Here is a 21091-nt window from a genome sequence, read left to right on the forward strand (position 1 = left end):
GCTGTGATCAATGATGGTGTTCAAGGAAACATTTCATACATCGATTCAAGAGACCTCTACAAATTGACGTATGATTTCAATAGTTTCCCGCAATATTTAGCTTGGGGGTAAAACTTATATGTATTTACAATTCAAACATGTACTTTGAGAACCCTTCGGTTCGAAGTATTTAACAAGAAGTAAACTCCAACATTCTGCTCCCTCAGGTTTCTGCACAGTCGTTCTGAAACTCTTGTCCAATCTCAATCAACTATCGGGTTTGGCCAATCGGATTTAGCAGGCGGTGGTGAAGCCTGTAGCCACGCAGTAAGTGCCGTCAGGTCCCGAGCCTATCTTTGGGGGTTCAGCACCACTGTTGTTGCCCGTATAACGGTCACAGATTTTGTTGTCATCTTGGCAGCTGTTGGTCACAATGCAGGTATCACCGTAGTTGGTGTTAATGCCGCAGAGCACCCCGCCGTCTACAGCAATCACGTTCTCTAAGAGGATGTGGCGGGCGCCACCGTTGCCACTGCAGTTACCGCAGCTTCGGACAACTTTACCGTAGTCGTTGGCGTAGAAGTTTTTGATGCTGACAGTTCCGAAGCCGTTGAACTGAACGATCTTGTCAGCGGCCTTGAAGGCACCGCCGCCGTTGACGTATGAGGTTCCGCTAGTCTGTTTCAAGGTACTATATGAAAGTTAGATCTCGGTTATGTTTCACAGTCCAGCGTGAGATAACTTACAGAGCATCCTCGCAGACATCCTCCCACCAGACGTTGTTACTTCCATAAGGTTAGTGACAGGGTAGGTCGTCTCGATAGCTGAAGATAACTTACAGTGTGCTGTAAATTTGTTAGTCATTTGTGGACTTTATCGTGCTGTTCTGGAATTAAACTCACCATGTACCCTTGCAATGAACACCTTCAGCCTGGTTCGGTCCGATGATGACGTTTGAAAGCGTGGCACCGCTCTCAAGAACAAACATGGCATCAGCCTCACCAGTCTCGTCCTGCTCGGCGCAAACCTTGGCTAACAGGGGCTCAATAAACTGAAATTGCTGAAAACATAACCAGTATACTTACGGTTTCGATCAAACTTCTTCATTCCACCGTCATAAGACTGTCCAGCCGAGACAGTGATAGCTTTGCTTGTAGACGTGGCACCAGAGGATGCGGGGAGAGTGGTGGTAACACCAGTCGGCGGCGTGACAACGGCACCTCCCTGCGTGGTAGTAGTCTTAAGGGTCGTGGTTGGCGAACTACCAGCAGCGCCGCTGTAGTGGCAGGTGCATTCTGCAGAGATGACACTGGGCTTGTTCGAGCAGTTGGTGGCCCAGGCGGGGAGACCAGTAGTGGCGGTGACTGTGCTCTTGGTGAAGGTAGCGCAGAAGGCAGAAGCGGTAGCCGAGTTGGATTTGATGTAGCTGGCGCAAGAGTTCGAGTTGACGTTCAAGCAGCCCAAGGCCGCGGGGAGAAGGGCAAGGAGGTAGTATTGGTGCATCTTGGCGGTATTTGGGAACAGGGAAATGGAAGCCTTGGCTTGAGGGAACTGGTGGTAGAGGTTGAAGATGTTGGTTACACGGGGGGTATATCACCATACTTATAGTTCTTCGAAACCCATTTTCTTGAATTCACTTGATAATGCGTACATTTTCTATCTCCGGATAATGAGTATGGCCCATTAGCTTCGGCCTGTTATCTTCAGCATCGTACATGGTGAGTGAAGGAATTGGTTTTCCCGTCCAAGTTTCCACCAGTGGTGAAGGATTTGGTTTGATTAATATGAACGAGTCTGGAAAGGACCTATGAAATAACGCCTCGCCATGCCATACTTAGCGCTGCCATATCGATTGTTTCTAACTCAATGCAGAGGCGTCGTCGCCGGAAAGAATCCGAGGCTACCCCACAGATCCGAGAATGCTGCATTCACTAGCAAAGCTTGTGTGGAAGAGACTGCGTGTGTGCCTGATGATCTTTGATTTTGTGAGTGTCCACGTGGATGGAGCATCCAGGGAATCGCTCATTTGTGGAAAATGAAGGATTGAAGGCACCCCTACGATATATGTACCTTCCGTATGCATCTGCATGAGATAGTGGCTTGTATCATGTTTGTTGTATCAAAATTCCGGCTGTCAAATGATCAAATCGCAGTCATTATACTTGTATAGAGCCACGTAATGCGCGCTGTGAAGTAGATATCAACCAACTCCGTGTGAATCAATTAGTCATGCCGGGCAACGAAGCTAGGCGATACCGTAACTGGAAATTAACAACCATGTAGAAATTTACACGGCACCGCCGCCCATATTTCGAAATATCATCCCTTCTGATCATCAAGTGGATGGAATTGTTTTGTTGATGGCACATCAGCCATTCAAAAGCCACCAATGGCGAGAGCTGCCCCAACAAGGGTCAAAGCCACCCCCGGGAAATATCCGCCACTGCAAACACCTAGACGCGGGGTGCAGACTCCGAACGGCGTGAGAAACTGATAGCGGGGTTACATCTTACGGTCATGTAGGCTGGACGCCGCCGTCCAGGGGCATATGCCAGGTTGAATAAAGGCATGTGGTCACGGGTGCATGTCATTGGTTATAACTGAAGCTATTCCAGGATTACAATCCCCCCGCCTCCTTCATAGATTATACTGTTTCATTTGCCTCTAAACAGATAACAACGTTTCTCAGAATATGTTGTCATCTTATTTCACCGCTACCCACGGTGTGGGAGTCATCTCTGGGGCACTTGCGCACATGATACGTCGTCTGGTTTCAATACTTCTCCGGCAAATCTCGACCAACGTTTGAGTTTGATGTGAAAGAAATCCCTCTTTCCATGATGAATGTCCTGAATTCGGTGCCTAAAATTGCATGAGAGCATCTCAAACATGGTTCATTTGCCTAGGTATAGGAACGGAATCTCTTTGCACAGTGGTCGAATTAACTCTTGCCCATCACCAGCATGAGCAACTTTGCGTAGACTTTAATTTTTCACAATTATTAATCTCAAGAATTGTAGGTTTATTGGAAAGTTGGAAGATTAGGAGGTCAATATTGAAGTTATCCGATTCTTAGGTCGCCAAACAGATAAATTCACTGTTGGCAACCATACTCTTTAATGCTGCCGGCGCTGACATAGATTACACTAATTGGGTATCCATCGAAATCTAAATACAACATGCTTTTCTTTCCACTTACTTTTTCTTACGTCTCATTTAACCACATCTAGTCAAGCATGTTGCAAATTTTCTCTGTGGCAATTATTATATATGTGCCGCATTTTCGTGTGGGAGTAATTTGAAAAGCTTACATTGACATCATCTAGGTATGTCGACTGATCCGTATTCAAGCAAGGCACGTGCGCCGATGTGTCAGCAACACATTGCATTATGATGCAGTAAGTGACACAGTTGCGGAATGCAGATAAAAATATAGTTGCTTTAATCCGACATCAAACTTGGGATGTATTCAAGAAAATCATGTGGGCGCTCCCTTTCGTCTTGGGTTTGCTTGGAAACGTCATAGATGTGGAGAGTGCCATCACATGGATATCATAACAAAATGCGGCATGCGTGGCAAAAGCTTCGTAACTGTATGCAATTAGCTGCAGCAAGCCGTTGCCCTATCTCAAGACGAAGAAGGACGATACGCTGCGTTCAGTTTCATCTTACTGGGTAGGCTCAGATGAACCGCAAATCGCAGGCGGCTTGTGAGCAACCGAAAGCAACAATGTATCAAATCTAATTACTACGGTCTTATAGTTTTGCATGATGATCAGTATCAGGTAGTTGGTTGACTGGATACCGCAGTGGGTCTCATTATTATGTACGAGCTGAATTAAGTAAATTCAGCCGAAAGTAGATCTGGTATTCATCTTTATTCATCATGGTATCAAGTTTTCCGTGCCTGGGTGGAATATGCGCTAGGCCGCTTTCATCAAGTATAGAAACGACAAGTACGCCATTGAATCCCTTTCATAACATAGCCTATGTTCTCAATATACTTTCTTCACTTCCTGAAATACGTGTCGCGCTTTGCAGCACTGTTTTGGAGTTTGCTTGTCCACCTACTTGATCTAAGGCGTAAGAATTGTCCTCCTGGTCCTTCGATTTGGAGCTATTTGAGTTGAAACCAGATCTTTCCTGGCTGTGATATTGGTATCCTACCCGTTTATTCCGACCTGCTGCCTCTCGTAGAGCTTGGGGGGTAAAAAGAGGCTTCAGGGCGGGGACGCTGGCACAAATGATACCGATATTGATTTCGAGCATGGACCAGACATTGACGAGAATGCTCTCACGGAAGAGGTCCTTGGCAAGGGTGTAGGTGTAGATCGTATGGAGACGAATGATTGAGGTGATGGTTGCAAATAAGCCAACGCCGAAGATGATACCGAGGGCGATTTTTTCTCTGCGGGGGCGAAGAATACCGGAGAGAGTTTTGATGGGGAGAACGATAATCCAGATATCAGTGACGATGTTGAATCCAGAAGTAACTTTCCAAGTTAGCGAACAGGCCATGGAATTGGGAATTAATACCTACAGTAGAAGAACGCGGTAGTATTGATGCATACTCCTTGAACAGTGTTGGTCAAGTCCCACAGCTTGTGAAGGGGCTGACATTGGGACAGTGTGACGCCGATACAAATGAAGAAAAATAAGAGATGAAATACGATGGTACATATGCAAAGCAGATTTAATGATCTTGTCACGGCTAGGACTTACGTCAGTTGAAACATGCGTCGAAGCGATCATGATTGAAGACGTACCAAATCTAAGATACATGCACAATATGGATATCTTGATCGCAGATATACAGACGTAGTATGTGACCTGTATGGCCAAGGTGTTCTTGAGGAGGTTCACCATATTTTCGTTGCTTAGCTTACTCATAGGAAAGCCGATGTGATTTGCTTTGCCGACGAAGACCTCCGCGAGGTACGCGAGAGTAAACAGCTAGTTATTTGCTTGTGTAAGTGTTGAGGCTCAAAGGAAAGAATGCAACGAACACACGTACCATGCCGACAATCATGGAATAGTCATCGAGGCCCGGTTTGCGGATCAGGACAGTCCGGACTAAGGTACGCGCAATCACAACAATAGCTATGCAAGGTCAGTATTGCATTCATCCAAAATTTGGTCTACAGCTGACTTGGATCACACTTACTCGATATAGCTGTGAAAAGGGATGATGTAATGACGAGGCTGTTCTGTCTCTCCTGGTCGGAAGCCATAGTGCTGGAGCTCGATATTCTCTCCTGGCGTTGTTCTGACTGAAGAAGATCTGCTTCTTCCTTCCTCGATATGTGTTGTCTTCCTCCGGCATATGTGGATCCTCGTTGGTGCTATGGCACGCGCTTGGAGGTTGGGTGGCATCCTCTCGTGAAATAGGGCTGGATAAGGAGCAAAACGGAGCGGTTTTGGGAAGAAAGGGCGAACCTTCATTTTAACCCCATTGAGAAACATGGAGAATACATGAGATGGGGAGTGGAACCCGAATACCCCAGGCAATATGCGACGCTGGAGGGATGAACGGGCTATGATGCATAAGCACAGACATCGAGCCGCATCAAGGGTGGAAACGAGGGATGTGGCAATGGCGGTTCAATCTCCTCTCAAGTTGGGCGAGTTTGCCAGTCTTCTCGCTTGTATGGAGACATGGGAACCCTGGAATTCCTCGGCATGCATGCGATCCCGCCTTGAAGCTGTTCCGCCGAGCCGTGATGATGGCTGCGAGCCTGCAGATTTAGCGTCATGTCGACTTTGAGGAGGTCCGTTTCTTAGCCTTGTCTAGGAATTGGAGACTCTGCAACAAGACTAGCGCCCGGGGACCTGCAGCGACACACGGAGGTTTGACTGAGGCCGGACATGGTCTGACAGGAAACGGCCCAATGGCGCTCGAGGAGACCAACTCGGTGTGGGTGCACTCACAAGACGATGCTTGATGGGCTACTTCTGCTCAAGCGGTGGCTGATCCCTAGCTTCTCCTTCGCCTGTTCCATTACGTGTTCCAGGTGGGCGCCGAGGACCTGGTGATGAGAAAGGGGCCCCAACTAGAGTACACCACACGGCAAACTGGTGAAATGGTGTGATGGAGGTATACCTATCCTGTGAGTGACCCGAGGCACAGGCTGTTTGGAAATGGCGGCCGGGTAGAACTTTATCAGCCTCGAAAACCGTAAACTAGCCTCAAATGAGGGTAGACTCTTTTTCTGGCGGTCTGGTGTTGCCGAGAGGCTTAGGAAATTTGGGGCAGTTTTAGATAATAAGCGAGCGACACTAAGCCACGACCAACTCAATGTTGTTCCAATCTCCAAGTCACGTCCATCCAAAACCATGGGTCTCGTCCGTTGCGGCTGGAACGGAGTGAACCAAGACTACGGGAGTGGTGGTTTGATGTGGTCTAGTTTTAGGTTCAGCTATTTAGCAGCACTAGGGTCTCCAAGGTCCAGCATTTCGGTCTCCTCGGGCTGCCAGTTCTCCTCATTGTCTTTGGTTTCCACTAAATGCGACAGTACGTACAGAGGTGCTCGGTCTGGTTCATGAACAAGGGGGTGCAGATCAAGCCGAATCCAGCATTCGCCGCTGCATAAAAAAAATGCTAGGCAGATCGCCTGTTTGGTCACAACTTGAAGGAATTGAATCGAGCCTGTGGTTCCATACTCGACGATGGAACACTGGGCGGCGTTGCCCGGGAACGGATTGGCCCCTTTGCCCAGTGGCCCCTGGTGATGAATGGTTGGTTGAACAGACCACTCAAACAATCAGGCTGAATGAAGTCGCGTTGATAACCAGTCGAACATCGGCGACCTCAAATCCAGGTAAGCAGAGCAGCACTGTCGTCCAGCGGTCCACCTCGGTTCCACAGCAAGCCAGGGCGCATGCATTCTTCTCCTGACCCTTCTGAAGCTACCCCTGCATTCTTCATAAGCAGACAACCCTGGTCCTTGATAGCGGTTCCAGGCGATTACCAGATGCTGCCGTGCCACGGCAGCATTCTTCCAGCGGTCCAAAATGGTCTGTAAGAACAGACCAGTTACTGACCTTCATCACCTATCGGGTCTCCATCAGCGATCCGATCATGTAAAATCTTCGATGGGCAGTGGCATCCCTGGGGTTGCATGATCTGCGGCAAGTCCTACAATCCCCCATTTTATGATAGAAATTCTCCCTCCCCTCCTTCCGGGTTAGGCTCTTCCTGGGTCCCCAGGCAAACATGGAACCTCAAGTGCGGCGGAACTGCCAGCCGCCCGTATCTCCCGTCCGTCATGAAAGGTGGTGAGGGTCGGAATTTCTTCCGTCATTGGCAACAATCCTTTCCTCGTAGCAAGAGAGTGTGCCTGTGCTCAGACCCTGATCAACGGTAGCAAGTTCGTAGTAGCGGGCCAGTCTCGGTGGCGTTCGTGTTCATCAGCCTACTATGGTACCAGCCTGTTTGAGTATAACCGACTTAGGTGGCAGGGGCTTACGGCCGGTTCCAAGATTAATTCACGCGGAGCTGAGTCCGATGCCCCAGAATTCTCTCCTGGTTATTTCCATTAGCTTCCCAGGGACTTTTGCTCTTTGGTTCATCGCGACACCTTCTCACAATGGCGCTCTCAGAGAAACGAGGGGTCGAGCAACACGAGTCATGACTGACATCTGTCACAGCCCTACAGACCCGCCTCGAGTCAACTATTAAGAGAGGCCTGCACTATGTCCAAACGTATTCGTACATTGACGACAACCGAACACCTTGAACCTAAAATGAAAGCGGGTATCCCAATAGTTGGGAAACAAGCTGTCGAAGCATGACGTTCACTTGTCGCATTGCGTTGCAGCGGCACAACACTCAATTCCAACCGCCGTTGTCTATGACTCCTGAGATCCGACAATGTTAGGGACTTCTCAGCATTGAATTCCTGTTTGGCGTAGGCGACAGATAAACGACGCGTTTTAGGAAGGAATTTACAAAATCAAGACGGAATGAATCTTTCGCACAAGTTTTAGGCTCCATTCGAACAGTTCCTAGCTTAATCCCGAAGCCGTCTACCCGACTGTTTCTTTGCGCCGAGACCTACCATCACACCATTTCCATTGGTTTGTAGGCCCTCCGAAGAAGGGCAGATCGCCATTTCCGCTACCACGCAGCTGCAGCGCATTGACCGAGCTCCACAACTCCTTTCGGTCACGCGACAACGGGTATGGGCCATGAATGAGGTACAGATGTTGACCTCTAGGCTCCATGACGTAGACAGGTTCTTCGATCTGCACTGGTGAGAAGATAGACAGCAAGGAGCTTCCTGCATATCGTGTCGTTAAGGCCACTCATTGGGGTTAGCAAAATCGCAGATTTGGACAGTGACGGCCGGGTTATCGGTGCCAGTCGTCTGCTTATCAGACTCGACGCGTAGTGAAGACCTGAAAACAATGCCTGGTTCCGAGGTATGGTCTGGTCTATTATCCAACAACAAGCACTATCTAGGTGCTAAGTAATAGTTGGTCCATTTTTAGATTTGGGTCGATATCTGCGAAGCTGGCCCTGTTAGAGACGACAGCGATAGCCATCCACACTCACGGAGGGGTTTGACGACGACAAAAAGAAAGTTGCTTTGTGTGCCACAAAACTACATTCTTATGCAACGTGCCATTATTCGAACTAAACTAAAATCTAGCTTGCCCCGCTGTATATGCGCCATATTCTGCTGAAAGGGGGTTGAGGACTTATTGAATCTGCCATGCAAAGCCCTTGCCATTCAGCAGCATTTTCAGACCAATATCGCTCTTCATATCTTAGTGATAAGGGACGGCTAAGCTCCGCCAACCATGGAAATAGCGAGAAAGTACCTGGTTATTTCCGGGCTGTATAAATGGAACTATGCTTTGACAGTACACAATGATACGTCTCCGGAATATTGGTTGAGACACAACGTGGCACTAGCCAGGATCCATACCTGGGTCCTTGTAACTTGTTGAATGGATCCAGTATCCTACCCAGATTCTACCACTTTGTGTGAATGATCTGCAAATGGAATGGGGCTGACTTGCGGTCTCAACACCATGGGTCGCGAGGGCCGCAAATGCGACTAATTGATTTACCGATACAAACAATGTCCAGGTGCCAGTTCTCGTAGCTGCTCCACAAATCAATGTGTTAATTGCCTCTCCAACGCAGTCATGGAGAAATATTTGGTAAAGTTCCTGAACCCTAGCCTCGTCCAGCAGAAATAGGATCATACCCGGCACGCCCTTCTCCTAAGCGTACTCGGTGCAACGTCCAGCTCCACTTGCGCAGCCAAATCCCTACCTTGATTCCCCGACTGAAGTCCGGTATTGGTGGCCGATGTTTGACGTGCCAATCGAGCATGTGAAGCATGAGAATTCGAACTAATGGCTTAAGACCTACGCAAGACGCCGTCTCCAACGCAACTCTTACATCGATGTAGCATGGGTTTTCAAGCTGCCCTGAAGCGAATACAGCAAGGTTCTCATAATTTTGGTCTGTTATCTGTTCCAGAAGCCGTATCTTCTAACTTGGTCTCAAGTATATTTCTTTGGATGCTTTTAAACTGGCGGGTTGGTGTGTTACGGTCAGTAGTAGTCTTCCGATAGATAAGATGCATAACCACAGGCCTTGTCATTGTTTGCCTTATCTCCTCAAGAAGTTTGCGACTCGGCAACCGAACCCTGCCGAGTGCACGCTGGTCCAAATCCACATGAGCAGGGCATGGATGAATCCCAGGGCGCAAGACTTTCTGTTCAGTGCTATAAGCGCTTCCTGGCACATGTTGTTGATGTGATATAGAACTGATCTCGCTTAGATATATTCTTTGAAGGTTTTTAGACACTAAGATATTCCTGTTTTCAAGTGCTTGGTCCAACACCTTGTTCAACTTGAACTGGTATATGAATGCGCGTTGCGCTCGTAGAACCTAGGCAGAGAGTCCTGCGATAGCTTCCCAATTTTTAGTGACTCTTCAGCAAACCCAAGAAACTTGTGAATGAAGCATCCACAAGGGTGGTCGCAAACAAATAATTACAATTTCTCGTCCCGTGCGTTTTCAGTACCAAATAAGTTTCACCATGGCATGTTAAGATAAAAGACGCTCGATTCATTCACCTTCATCCCACCACGAGGCCTTTTTCTTGCCGAGGCAGGACTATGCAATGATTTCTAAAGTGAAACAACACTGAATACAGGTTCTTTCACACTCATGGGTATCGTATATCGGCCGTATAATCTCTTGACAAAACACACCTCCTCTAAACCCATCCCCATTCACATCTCTCCCTGGCCCAGGCTGGCTATCGTGTCAGTCTGGCACGTCGCAATGGGAATTCCAAAGATCCAAGTCAGGCCAAATAGCCTACCCAAATCCTCACTGGCCCCAACCCTCAACTCCATCTTCACCGCCTTTCTCAGTGATCCTTTCCATCCAAGAATTGCCTCGGCCGCCGGCGCCCAACCACGTGAAACTGTGACCTCAGCTGGCTCCGTGGTCACCCGAAGCGTCTCCTCTCCGTCCAGCTCTGGCTGATAAATAGCCGACTGCTCCCTAATCTCCGCCGCTGAGGCAGGGGGCGCGGCGCGGGCAACGGTCCAGTAGAATCTACTCAAGTTGTCAACGCCCTGGAGTAAAGCTTCGTCGAATTCTTCAGAGTTTTTGCTTGCAAGGCGGAGAAACTGCAGGTAGACCTTTGTAAGGCGAAGCGCGTCGTTGGCGCGACAATCACGTAGCTGCGGCGTGTCGGCAACCCAAAGCGCAGAGAAGTGATACGGATGGTTGGGCTCGCGGGCGTTGCCGAGATCGCCGACTTTCCACTGCCTAGGGTCATCCTCGGAAGCGACAAAGATATTGTCCAGCTTGACGTCATCGTGGCAGAGATTGTGTGCCTGGTGCAGGTTGTCGAGCGCTGAAAGGAGGGACTCGAAGGAAGGTCTAAACATTCGGTCAAGCTCGTAATATGAATGCGGGTTCTCTGAGGCACGCAGCTTCTTTGCCAGATTCTTCAGAGTGCCTGACTTTAGGAATTGTGTGACGAAATGCCACTTGGGAGGTTGTAATGGGCCCGTGGAGGCGAGGAAGTAGTCCTTGACCGGGACGAACATTTCTCTGTGCGGTTCGTCATTGGGTAGAGGTGCGCCGCTTTGATGTCCTCCCATGATTAGACTGACTGGGATCTCCGTCGGCCATCTGCTAGGTGACCCGTCTGTTCCCGGAACACAGTTGCGAAAAGGACTTGTTTGCTCGTTGTAGACCTTGATGACGGTGTTGTTAAATGTGAACGCCTCTCCTTCTCTGCCGCCTCCAAGCCTCTTCCAATGCTGTCTGTTCTCAAGCAAAACACTGCGCTCAGAATTTGCCTTGTCAAGCTCGAGTTTCCACCCAGAACTTGCAAGAGATGCCTGGTCGTAGTCTGATAAAATGTCGAATTGTGTCGGGGAGTATTTGGCTCGCATAGCATCCCGGTACCGAAGGTGCAATTCTAAACAGTGATAGGTGGCGATGATGGCAGCTACCGCAAAGAACCGCAGTGTCAACCTTGAAGGAGACAACTTCAGCCCCCTCCGACGAGTCCCAACAGGACTCCAATTGCGACCTTTCATCGTCACCTACGAATCTAGGTTTCGAACTGATGAACAAGATGATTGCGTGTTGGAGAGTCACGGTGGGCAAAAAAGACAAAAAGAATGGAAGAAAGGCGGCTACTCATCTAATAAGTTCGACCGCCAAGAAGTCAAGTGCCGTAAAGGGCACGCGGCTCGTCCACGGAAGTTATCTGAATCAAACTTACAAGCTCGGGTAGGGTGGGCAGGCAAGTTATGCGACTATGTCTAACCACGCCGCTAATAGAGTGACACGTCGTCCAGTCATCCCCGTCATGACTTCAGGCCACTAAACGCAGGCTTATGACAGCATCTTTGCTGGGCAGCTGAAACGGCGTTCAACTGGCTCTGCCCGATGTTCTACGTGTAGTCTTGGCTCCATGTGCAGGGTAGGACAGGCCAGCCATGGCAAACATGCGCCCCAAGTTCGGCGACGCCATCCTCCCTTTTTGCGTTGGCAGAATTTGCATCTCCGTTCAGAAATGGATCCTGAAATGAGCGCCGTTCCCTGTATCCATGCGAGGCTGATCCGGGGGTGGCATCCAAAACCAATCAGGATGTGAAGAACAGGCCCCCCATCTTTCATCCCGCTGGTTTCGGAGGGAAATGTCGCGTAAGACGGGGGTGAGGTAGCAGGCGAACACGGCAGACAAGGCACACACAACTTGTTTAGCTCCTTGTCCGAGGTGAAATCCAAGGCTCGCAGGACCTTGAGATGACCTCAGTCCTCCCTTTTAGGCGAGATGGAGGGGGAGGTTAAGTAACGATGGGACAAGAAGCGAAGTCAGATTAAGGCCAATAATTTGATTTTTTTTCCTTTTGGCGCCGAGCCAGCAACAAAACCTTCGTCATGCGTGCGCAAGCCCCGTTGGCCAAGACATTGGCTCTTCTCGCCCACCCGGAGGTGATGTCATGGGTTCCCCGGCCTTCGCCAATCCACAGTCCCTCCGTGATTTAGCCCGCCCCCGTTCCCCCTGGACCAGGCCGCTATTTTAAGCGACTTACTCGGCGTCTGCCGAACTGCCAGTAGATCTTTTTTCCGCTTCGGGAGGGCACTGGGTTTTTCCCCGTAATTACTTCATGCTCGCCGCCCATCAATATCGTCGTACGTCCCCTTAGCTAACCAGTTCGATCGGCTTAGCCGAAAGTCTCCATCCAAGGAAGAGCTGCGTAACTCCCTATCATCGCACCTGTCTGGGCTGATGGGACCGATTAATCACCTTGATGTGGAATGGCCCCAGAAAGCGCTACGAATGTAGTTAGTAGAATCTGCAGTATGCACAGGCGGCGGATCGCGACTACCAGCTAATACATCGGAGAGGAAAGTGAAAGTTTGAAGAATCAAGAAGAAATGCTTCTGCAAAAGATGAGAATAGTTTTATTTCCGTCCGTGCGGCTCAATCGCAACTTTTGCGGCTGAGAGTAAATTCCCCGCGTCCGCTTGAGGTACCCGTAGACTGCCACACAACGCATGCCAAGAAACTCAATGGAGGTTTCCAAGGCGGATTGAATTCGAGGCTATTTGGACTTCTCCATGCAAAGGGCCCCGAGCTCCTTGTCGCCGCCGCTGTTTAAGGAGCCCAACAGCATCGGAATCTAGCTTCGCCCAAGCCTGTTGTTCGCCGGCCCCAGCTGAATCAAGTCAATACAAACCCGCCCCAAGCGCAATGCAACCATTTATTATCTAGTTGCTGAAACCTACAGTCAGACTACAGTCAGATGTGTTTATGCAGGAGTTCTCGACGAACCATAAGCTGGCTATACTTCGATGGTCCCAGTAGTGCATCTGAGCAGCCTGCCAACACCCGCTTGTTCTTATTGCTTTCCCTTGGCTGCAAGCCCTCAGCCTGTGTTATTACCACTGTTTTCACCGCGTAAAACGGCTGGCTTATAACTTTTTTAAGCGGAGATAGTCTTTCCTGAATACTTGGCGTCTGCCGACATTGCTAGCTAGGGTTCAACATCACCTGAATCGCTTTTGCTAGGTCTGAGCACTCAACTTCAATCAATCACCCCCACGAGCAGCGTGAATAATCCATGAAATTAACAAACGGCCAGATTATTTCGATAAAACAATTTACGAACTGATAGCCGTGGATTCCCGGTATCATATAGTACCACCCAACTGAGTTTGGATCATGTCATGGTTGCCCATGTCCTGTCCTGCCTCAGTCCTGATGGCTTGCCGTTGCTGCCAAATATTTAATTCCGCCGAACCCCTTTTGTGTCGATTCACGATGGTCTTCTGAATGATGCAATTCACAACATGTGAAGGTTGGCAGTCCGCTTTTCCCTGTCCACAAGAGCCCGATCTGCAGTGTCTCGTCAGCTCCGCAAACAGACAAACACAAAAGAAAAGAAAAATGAGCAAAACTCTCTGAGCACTATATCTGATACTAACCCGTTTCTCGGCCAAGTGCTGGTATTGTGTTCATGTCGAAGTTCCCGATGCAACTCGCATGAGCGGGGGAGGTTCTGACGTACCGAACACAAGCAACAGCTTCCTTCAGCGGCGAATTCAAGGCCCCTTGTACAACTCGCACCTCACCCATCGCCCGCGCGCCGCCCAAGCACCTCCAAATACCCCCAGCACCCTCCCGCCCCGCTCGCCAGGACGCTCTCCCAGACCTCGTGCTCGTCCCCGAAAACCTCGACGTCCTCCATGACGCCACCCAGCCGCCGCATCCCGCCCAGCACAAAGTCGACGACGGCGCCCTCCTGACCGCGCGTGCTCAGCAGCGTCTCGGCGACGAGGAGGAGCCGCTGCACCCTCCGCAACACCTGGTCCTCCACCGGCGACAGCTGGTCGGCCACCGGGTATGTGACCCTGAACCGGCGCCGGCGTCGGCCCTCGCGGAGGAGCTGTCGACGCCGCAGCTTGGCGGTGAAGTCGTCCCACCACCATATGTATGAGTTCTCGTGCTTCCTGAGGAGTTCGCGCAGGTCCCTGTACAGGTATTCCAGCAGGACCCTGTCTGACTCTGCACAGTTGTCTTAGCAGCCGCACGTAATTCGTATCCTTCTCGCTCTCTCCTTCAAAAATGGGGGGCGGGTGACTTACGGGATACCGGTAGGCATCTCAGATGTTCCGGAAGTGAAGGAGCCGCAGGGGTGGCTCGGGCTAGTTGTGGATTACGTAGTCGCATCATCTTGGGAAGGTGATTGATAGAGCAGATCGATAAGTCGTCGTTCAAAGCTAAGAGGAACAATAAATAGGGGGTGATATCAAAGCTCTACGGCCATAAGAACTCGATGTGAGTAGCTTTGGGCTTTATACGGCAAGATTCGAGAAAAATAATTCACTGAGACAGACACTTCTCCAGGTTGAGGCCGAGGTCTCCCACCTCGACAGGAATAGTTGATTGGCTTCATTACGCACAGGCCTTGAGATGAAAGTGTGTAATTCAACAGCAAGTCAGTAGTGATTCAGTCACTGATGCGTCGTGACGCTAGCCTCTAACAGTGACAATATGGTAATAAAAATAAAGACGAACTCACGAGAACTATTCTATACCCTAGTCATCATTGACTCGTCTTGCCAAAAGACTATGAGTGGAAGCCAATTCTGTACACATACATATAACTCATCTTGAGATGTTTGATACGCGTACCTATGGCTGGGGATTCTCACAGTTTAAGTTGCTGGCACCGACAAGAGGAAGCTCGCATATAGTCGCGAGGTATTCAACCCGACAACTGAACGAACTTGAGTTGATGCTTTTTGTTCAGCTATTACCATTACTATTATGTCTGCCGAGGGCACTCAGATCCCCCCGATCCCACTTTACTCCGGTTAACCCCAAACTGATTTCATCATTAACCGACCCGCACTAACACAGTGTGTTTTTGTGCTTATCCAATCGGTACAACTCGATGTCCTCTCAACCCGTTCTGATGACTCGGAACATTGCCCATCAACCCAGCCGGTCATCGACGCCGCATCCTTGGATGATCCACAGCCACACACTCTCACACACCGGCCCCACGGAACGAGATATCCCCTAAATCCCCCGGACGTACTGTCCCCAGAACGGGTAGCCCCGACAAGCCCGGTTCCGCTGCCACTCGCCCCCGAACTGGGCAATGGCCCGCTGCTTGCGACTGAGGTACTTGTTGCGGTGCGCGGCCACCTGGATGCCCTCGTCCCTGTGCATGCGGGCGATGCGCTCCCGCAGCGCCCTGCCGGGGGCCTGCCGCCTCTCGGCGTCCTCGCGCTCGAGCTGCCACGCCCGCTTGAGGTTGTACTCGACGTTCCACTCCTCGTCGAGCAGGGCGTGGTAGCGGTCCTGCTGCGCCTGGCAGGTCAGGCGCGCGTTGTTGGCCGAGTAGGGGATGGCGGCGAGGCCGATATAGGAGTGGGAGGGGGCGCACATGGAGGAGTGAGAGGAGCCCATTTTTTCTTGATTTGTTATTATCCCTTTCCGGATGCAAGTTGTGTTGGTTAGTTGTTTTGGAGTGATGGAATGGTGAGTTTGTGATGTTGTCAGGTTAAGAGGTTGTGGAGTTGTGGTGTTGTGAGGATATGAGGTTAGGGAGTTGTGATGTGAATAAGTGATGGCTTGACTGGCGTTGAACTCAACGTTCCGATGGAGGAATCCAGTCGAGTAATACGAATGCGCAATGAGCTTGTGATGATGAATCTGATCTGCCCCCAAGGCGGACAGGAAGGGACTGATAAGTACTGTCCAGCTCACCCATCTCCGGTTGATTCAGACTTGACCCATCACCTCTGGGTCCAACATCCCGAGTCTGTTAGAAAGTTTGACCATGGAGGATAACCATACCACAGCCCGTTAAGATTACTAACGGGAGACCGGGGGGAAGGGAAAAAGTAAGAGCGAAGCACCTCTGGGTATCATATGGGGAAAGAAATTGTAAGAAAAAGACGATAACGATCCCGCGGCCGGGCTCATGGTGCTGAGGGAAATGATCACGGGGATGGGGTCTTCAGTTGGCGAGGCCAAGATAAATTTTAAGTGCGGGATTCACAGGCACAAGTCAGGCTCGAAGCTTCGGTAGAACCATAGATGAGTGCCTGCCTGACAGCACCAGATCCAGCTCCATCATGTAGAATTCAGTGGAACTTGCCCACTGCGTCTTTTCATTTATCGCAGCCTGGTGGTGGTCACACTTGATAATTGTACGTATGGCCAGCCCTTAATCAACATGATGTTATATAACCAACCTGTCACACGAAAACGACGCTGTGGATTTCGGGCAGCGATTAACGCGTTATCTGTCGTGGCGCAAGCTATTACCAAGGTCTCAACCAGAAGGAGGGTGTTAACAAAAAACATAACAAATATGTCTCCTGCTGTCTTCCTCAGCTCAAGGCGGCAGCTTCTTGGCACAAACCAGTCGCCATCTCGCCCGCTTTTTCCTGTGTTCTCTTGTAGTTGTCCTGGGGTGAAGCCGCTGCTTTCACACTAGGTTTGTCACAAGGCAGCATAGACGTGGGTCCAGGTGCTCGGTCACTGATACAATTGCAAGCCATTTATTTACACTGCCGGGGAAGAATGAGCGCTGGTGTCCAAGTCTTTCCGATGGCTTCCCACGCACGGTGCGGTGCTCGACTGCTCTATAGTCAACGTGAAAATCAATAAATACGACCGAGTTATGACACAAATGGACTCTGCATGTTGGTCATACATTTCACACCACCTTGTTAAAGGGCTACATCGCACACACTTGAACTAGATAGGAGGAATTTAGTAAGGTGTTTTACAAACTTTTGAACATTCAACTCATGAAGTTTATATATGTACAATCTCTTGACGAGCTGAGCTAACACAACTCCCTAATGGTTGACTTTGCTTTTTTGAATGCCGGATGAAAGCCCCCAACTAATGTGATGCTGCGATGCAATACCGAAAGGCACTTTTTTGAGTAATGTTTTTGTTTTTGTGCTCCAGACGACCTGCAACCGTCGCCCCGCAGAACCCTGATCCCAATGGAAAGATTTTTTGGAAGGCGGATCTCGTTATGACCAAAGAGACCCAACAAAGCTGGTGGTATAAGATGAGAGAGAGATAGAGCAATATGCATGGACGCCTCCGATGTTGAAAAATATTAGATAACAAGAAACAGCTGGCGCGAACAGTTTAGCCGTGGAGACCAGATGTTCTCTCACGCATCAACTCGCGGCGCTTCTTGTCCTTCTCTGTGAGGGGGTTAGCTCGTGGTCTATCAAGGAAGAAATGCTGGGAATACTGACCTCCGTCCCATGTCAGGAACTCGTGGAGAGCTGATCCGGAGGGCACCATGGGCAAGACGGGCACCTTCTTGTCGGTGACGACCTCGAGAAGGGCGGGGCCGTCGGTGTTGATGAGCCACTTGAGAGCGTCGACGACCTCATCGGGCTTGATGACTCTCCGGTGCTGGACGCCCATGGCATCGGCCAGCTTCATGAAATCGGGGTTCTGCTGGTGGGTGTGGGCGTAGCGGTCCTCGTAGAAGAGATTCTGCCACTGCGTCACCATACCCTGCTCCTCGTTGTTCAGGACGATGATCTTGACGCCAATGTTGAACTGGGCGGCGGTGGACAGCTCGGTGAGGGTCATGTTGAAGGAGGCGTCGCCGTCAATATCGATAACGAGGGAGTCGGGCTTGGCGACCTTGGCGCCGATGGCGGCGGGGAGACCGTAACCCATGGTGCCCAGGCCACCGGAGGTGACCATGGTTCTGGGGTGTCTCCAGCGGAAGTGCTGGGCGGTCCACATCTGATGCTGGCCGACACCAGTGGCGATAATGGTAGAGTCCTTGCGGTCGGCGGTGAGGTTGCTGAGCTCCTCGATGAGGGTCTGGGGCTTGATCATTCCAGAGCGCTCGGCCTTCTCGTAGTCGGACATGGGCCACTTGGCCTTCCACGCCCTAATCTTGTCGAACCACTCCTTGCGGTCCTCCATCGTCTTGGGCTTCAGGTGAGGCAGGAGGGTGCGGACGTTGGTGGCAACATCGCCCTCGACGGCCTCGGTGGCCTGGACAACCTTGTTAATGTTCTTGGGCATAATCTCAAAGTGAACAATGCCACCACGGCCTTCGGCAGCGGCAGCCTTGGCACCGGGCGCGAACTTGGCGACGTTAAGGGTCACACGGTCATCGAAGCGGGCGCCGAGGGCAATGATCAGATCGGCCTGCTGGATGGCCATGTTGGCGTAGGCGGAACCGTGCATGCCGAGCATGTGGAGGGACTTCTCATCCAGCTCGTCGAAGGAGCCCAGGCCGTGCAGAGTGGTGGTGACGGGGATCGACATCTTCTCAGCAAGCTCCTTGAGGATCTCGGGGCCACCCTCGGATTGGGAGATACCCTGGCCAGCGTAGATGATGGGCTTCTTGGCGATGTTGACGAGGTCGGCAACACGCTTGATGGACTGCTCGAGCTGCTTCTGCAGCAGAGCCATGGCGGCTCTTGAGGCGGCGCTCGGGAGAGAGGGGAGGGAAGTCTCGGTGGGGATGGCTCTCCTCAGGATGCCGGCAGTGACATCCTTGGGAAGGTCGACGAGGACGGGGCCGGGGCGTCCGCTGGTGGCGATCTCGAAAGCCTCGTTGATGCGGCGGGGCAGCTCGGCGATGTTCTTGACCATGACGTTCCACTTGGTGCAGGCGCGGGAGATGCCGGTAACATCGGCCTCCTGGAAGGCATCGCTGCCAATAGCAGAAGTGACGACCTGACCGCAGAAGACAACCATGGGAGTACCGTCAGAAAGGGCGTCCTGCATGGGGGTGATGACGTTGGTCGCGCCGGGGCCGGAGGTGACGAGAACGACACCGCACTTGCCGGAGGCGCGGGCGTAGCCCTCGGCCATGTGGCCAGCACCCTGCTCGTGCTTGGGAAGGATGAAGTCGAAGTGTTTTGAGTTGTAGATGGCGTCAAAAACAGGGAGAATGGCGCCTCCGGGGTATCCAACTGTGACTCATGTCAGCCATGGCTTGCCAATGTCTCTGGGTTTGCGCAATTGGGTCACGTACAGATGTGCTTGACGTTGTGTCTCAACATCATCTCGTGGAAAATTTCTCCTCCCGTCTTGCCAATGAACCTGCATCACACGGTGAGCTTTCGGGGGGGCTTGTAAGTTGGCAGGGTCTTCGAGGGTTACGTACGACTCGTCCATCTCCGGGCCTCTGGAGGCGGCGAGAGGCTGGACATGGCTGCGGTCCTTGTCGGCATTGAAGGCGGGCGCGGGAGTGTCTCGAACCTCACTGCAATTGGGAAGACTTTGGTTAGTCAAAAGTTTCGTGAGTCACCTCGAGCATAGATGCCCTCGCAGCAAAACGGGCGTTGCATCGGCGACAGCAACAGCAACAGCAACGGGCAGACTTACGGAGCGGGCGAGGTGGCAGAAGTAGCCTGATTCCTCACGCCGGAGGTGACCTTCTTCGCAGCCTGGACAGCGGAAACGGCAGACGTGGTGGTGAAGGCACGGGGAGCGGCGGCGGTTGAGATGGCCCTCAGGGCGCGGGTGGCGTGGCGGCTTCGGAGCATCATGATGGGCAGAGTGGAGAGGGTTTCCCAAACAGGAGAGGGAGAGAATAGAGAGGGAGAAACGAAGGCAACTCGGAAGAAGAAAAAAGTCACTCGGCGTGATGCGTCGTCGAGATCCTAGAGAGCAAGAGCGGCTCGTCGAATTGGACGATCGCAGGGGCGTAGAAGGTTGCAGAGATCGCGGGTCAATTGAGAAAAGAACAAGCAGTATGGCAGATCTCAAGTTTGGCCGGGGGGGACTTAGAAAAAGAGTCGGGCTGGGATTCTATGGGCCAGTAGCGGCGTGCACGCTGCTGTTTCGGAGCCAGGAAAAAAACCAAAAAATTTATCGGCTGTCGATGTGTGGGGTAGCCGGGCCATGACTGGCTGGACGTGGGCGAGAAGGAACAAGCGGTGCTGCTTGGGGGAGGGGCACGGGCCAGCCGTCCAATCTGGGGTGGCGATATCGGCCTGACCTGCGTTGCCTCGCCTGCGAGCGTGCCTGCCAATGGTGCAGCTGGCAGCCGTGCTTGCTTGCGGGTCGTTATGGGACCTACCGGTACGGCACATGTACGTATCATTGAGTGTGCCCTCCGTATGTAGTGTGCGTAGACTCGACAGGCACAGGAACACCCTGGGGGAGACGGGGACCGGGACGGGGACCTGCACTTGCTGACTGCATTGGATTATGACTCAACGTGATTGGCGCCTTTCCTTCTCTCCTTGCCCTCCCTCCTCCATTCCGACTCCTCCCTCTCCTCATGCTCCTCTCCTCTCCTCTCCTCCGACTCCTCTCTAGGTACCGACTGGGCTCCACTCCCCGAAGCTGGAGCACGCACGCACACACACACACACACACATAGGTACCACACACACGCACGCCAGCCACAGCGAGCTTGAGGAAAGTGGGAGGTGCAAAACACACTTGTGACCCTTTTTTTATTTTATTTTTGTTTTATTTGTTTTAGTGTATTTGTCTCTCCCCTCCACCGCCAACAAGCCTAAAACGAGGCGTGGAGTCACACACTCCGTGACACGCAAACCAAAACCTCCACTCAAACGTTCCC

At 51.3% G+C, this 21091-nt stretch overlaps 5 protein-coding genes across 5 annotated transcripts; all 5 read right to left on the reverse strand.

Moving 5' to 3' along the window:
* Positions 1–273: 273 nt before the first annotated feature.
* On the reverse strand, positions 274–1482 carry EsH8_VI_000366 (pectate lyase; the record flags this gene model as incomplete). Its single annotated transcript, XM_083271619.1, has 4 exons — positions 274–670; positions 819–824; positions 882–1011; positions 1065–1482. 4 exons carry the CDS (start codon positions 1480–1482, stop codon positions 274–276), a joined length of 951 nt encoding a protein of 316 aa, XP_083126793.1.
* Positions 1483–3966: 2484 nt separating this feature from the next.
* Positions 3967–5210, reverse strand: EsH8_VI_000367 (uncharacterized protein; the record flags this gene model as incomplete). Its single annotated transcript, XM_083271620.1, has 5 exons — positions 3967–4472; positions 4520–4690; positions 4746–4932; positions 4994–5079; positions 5144–5210. The coding sequence occupies 5 exons, from the start codon at positions 5208–5210 to the stop codon at positions 3967–3969; spliced, it is 1017 nt and encodes a 338-aa protein (XP_083126794.1).
* Positions 5211–10234: 5024 nt separating this feature from the next.
* Positions 10235–11119, reverse strand: EsH8_VI_000368 (uncharacterized protein; the record flags this gene model as incomplete). Its single annotated transcript, XM_083271621.1, has 1 exon — positions 10235–11119. The coding sequence occupies one exon, from the start codon at positions 11117–11119 to the stop codon at positions 10235–10237; it is 885 nt and encodes a 294-aa protein (XP_083126795.1).
* Positions 11120–14107: 2988 nt separating this feature from the next.
* Positions 14108–15957, reverse strand: EsH8_VI_000369 (uncharacterized protein; the record flags this gene model as incomplete). Its single annotated transcript, XM_083271622.1, has 3 exons — positions 14108–14534; positions 14625–14684; positions 15584–15957. The coding sequence occupies 3 exons, from the start codon at positions 15955–15957 to the stop codon at positions 14108–14110; spliced, it is 861 nt and encodes a 286-aa protein (XP_083126796.1).
* A 1707-nt stretch (positions 15958–17664) lies between these two features.
* Positions 17665–20048, reverse strand: EsH8_VI_000370 (acetolactate synthase catalytic subunit; the record flags this gene model as incomplete). The annotated part of the gene is made up of 5 exons (XM_083271623.1): positions 17665–17723; positions 17778–19469; positions 19532–19599; positions 19664–19762; positions 19885–20048. The coding sequence occupies 5 exons, from the start codon at positions 20046–20048 to the stop codon at positions 17665–17667; spliced, it is 2082 nt and encodes a 693-aa protein (XP_083126797.1).
* Between the last annotated feature and the right edge of the window lie 1043 nt (positions 20049–21091).

Source organism: Colletotrichum jinshuiense, chromosome 6, assembly GCF_051148585.1.
Source record: "Colletotrichum jinshuiense chromosome 6, complete sequence".
Lineage (NCBI taxonomy): Eukaryota > Fungi > Ascomycota > Sordariomycetes > Glomerellales > Glomerellaceae > Colletotrichum > Colletotrichum jinshuiense.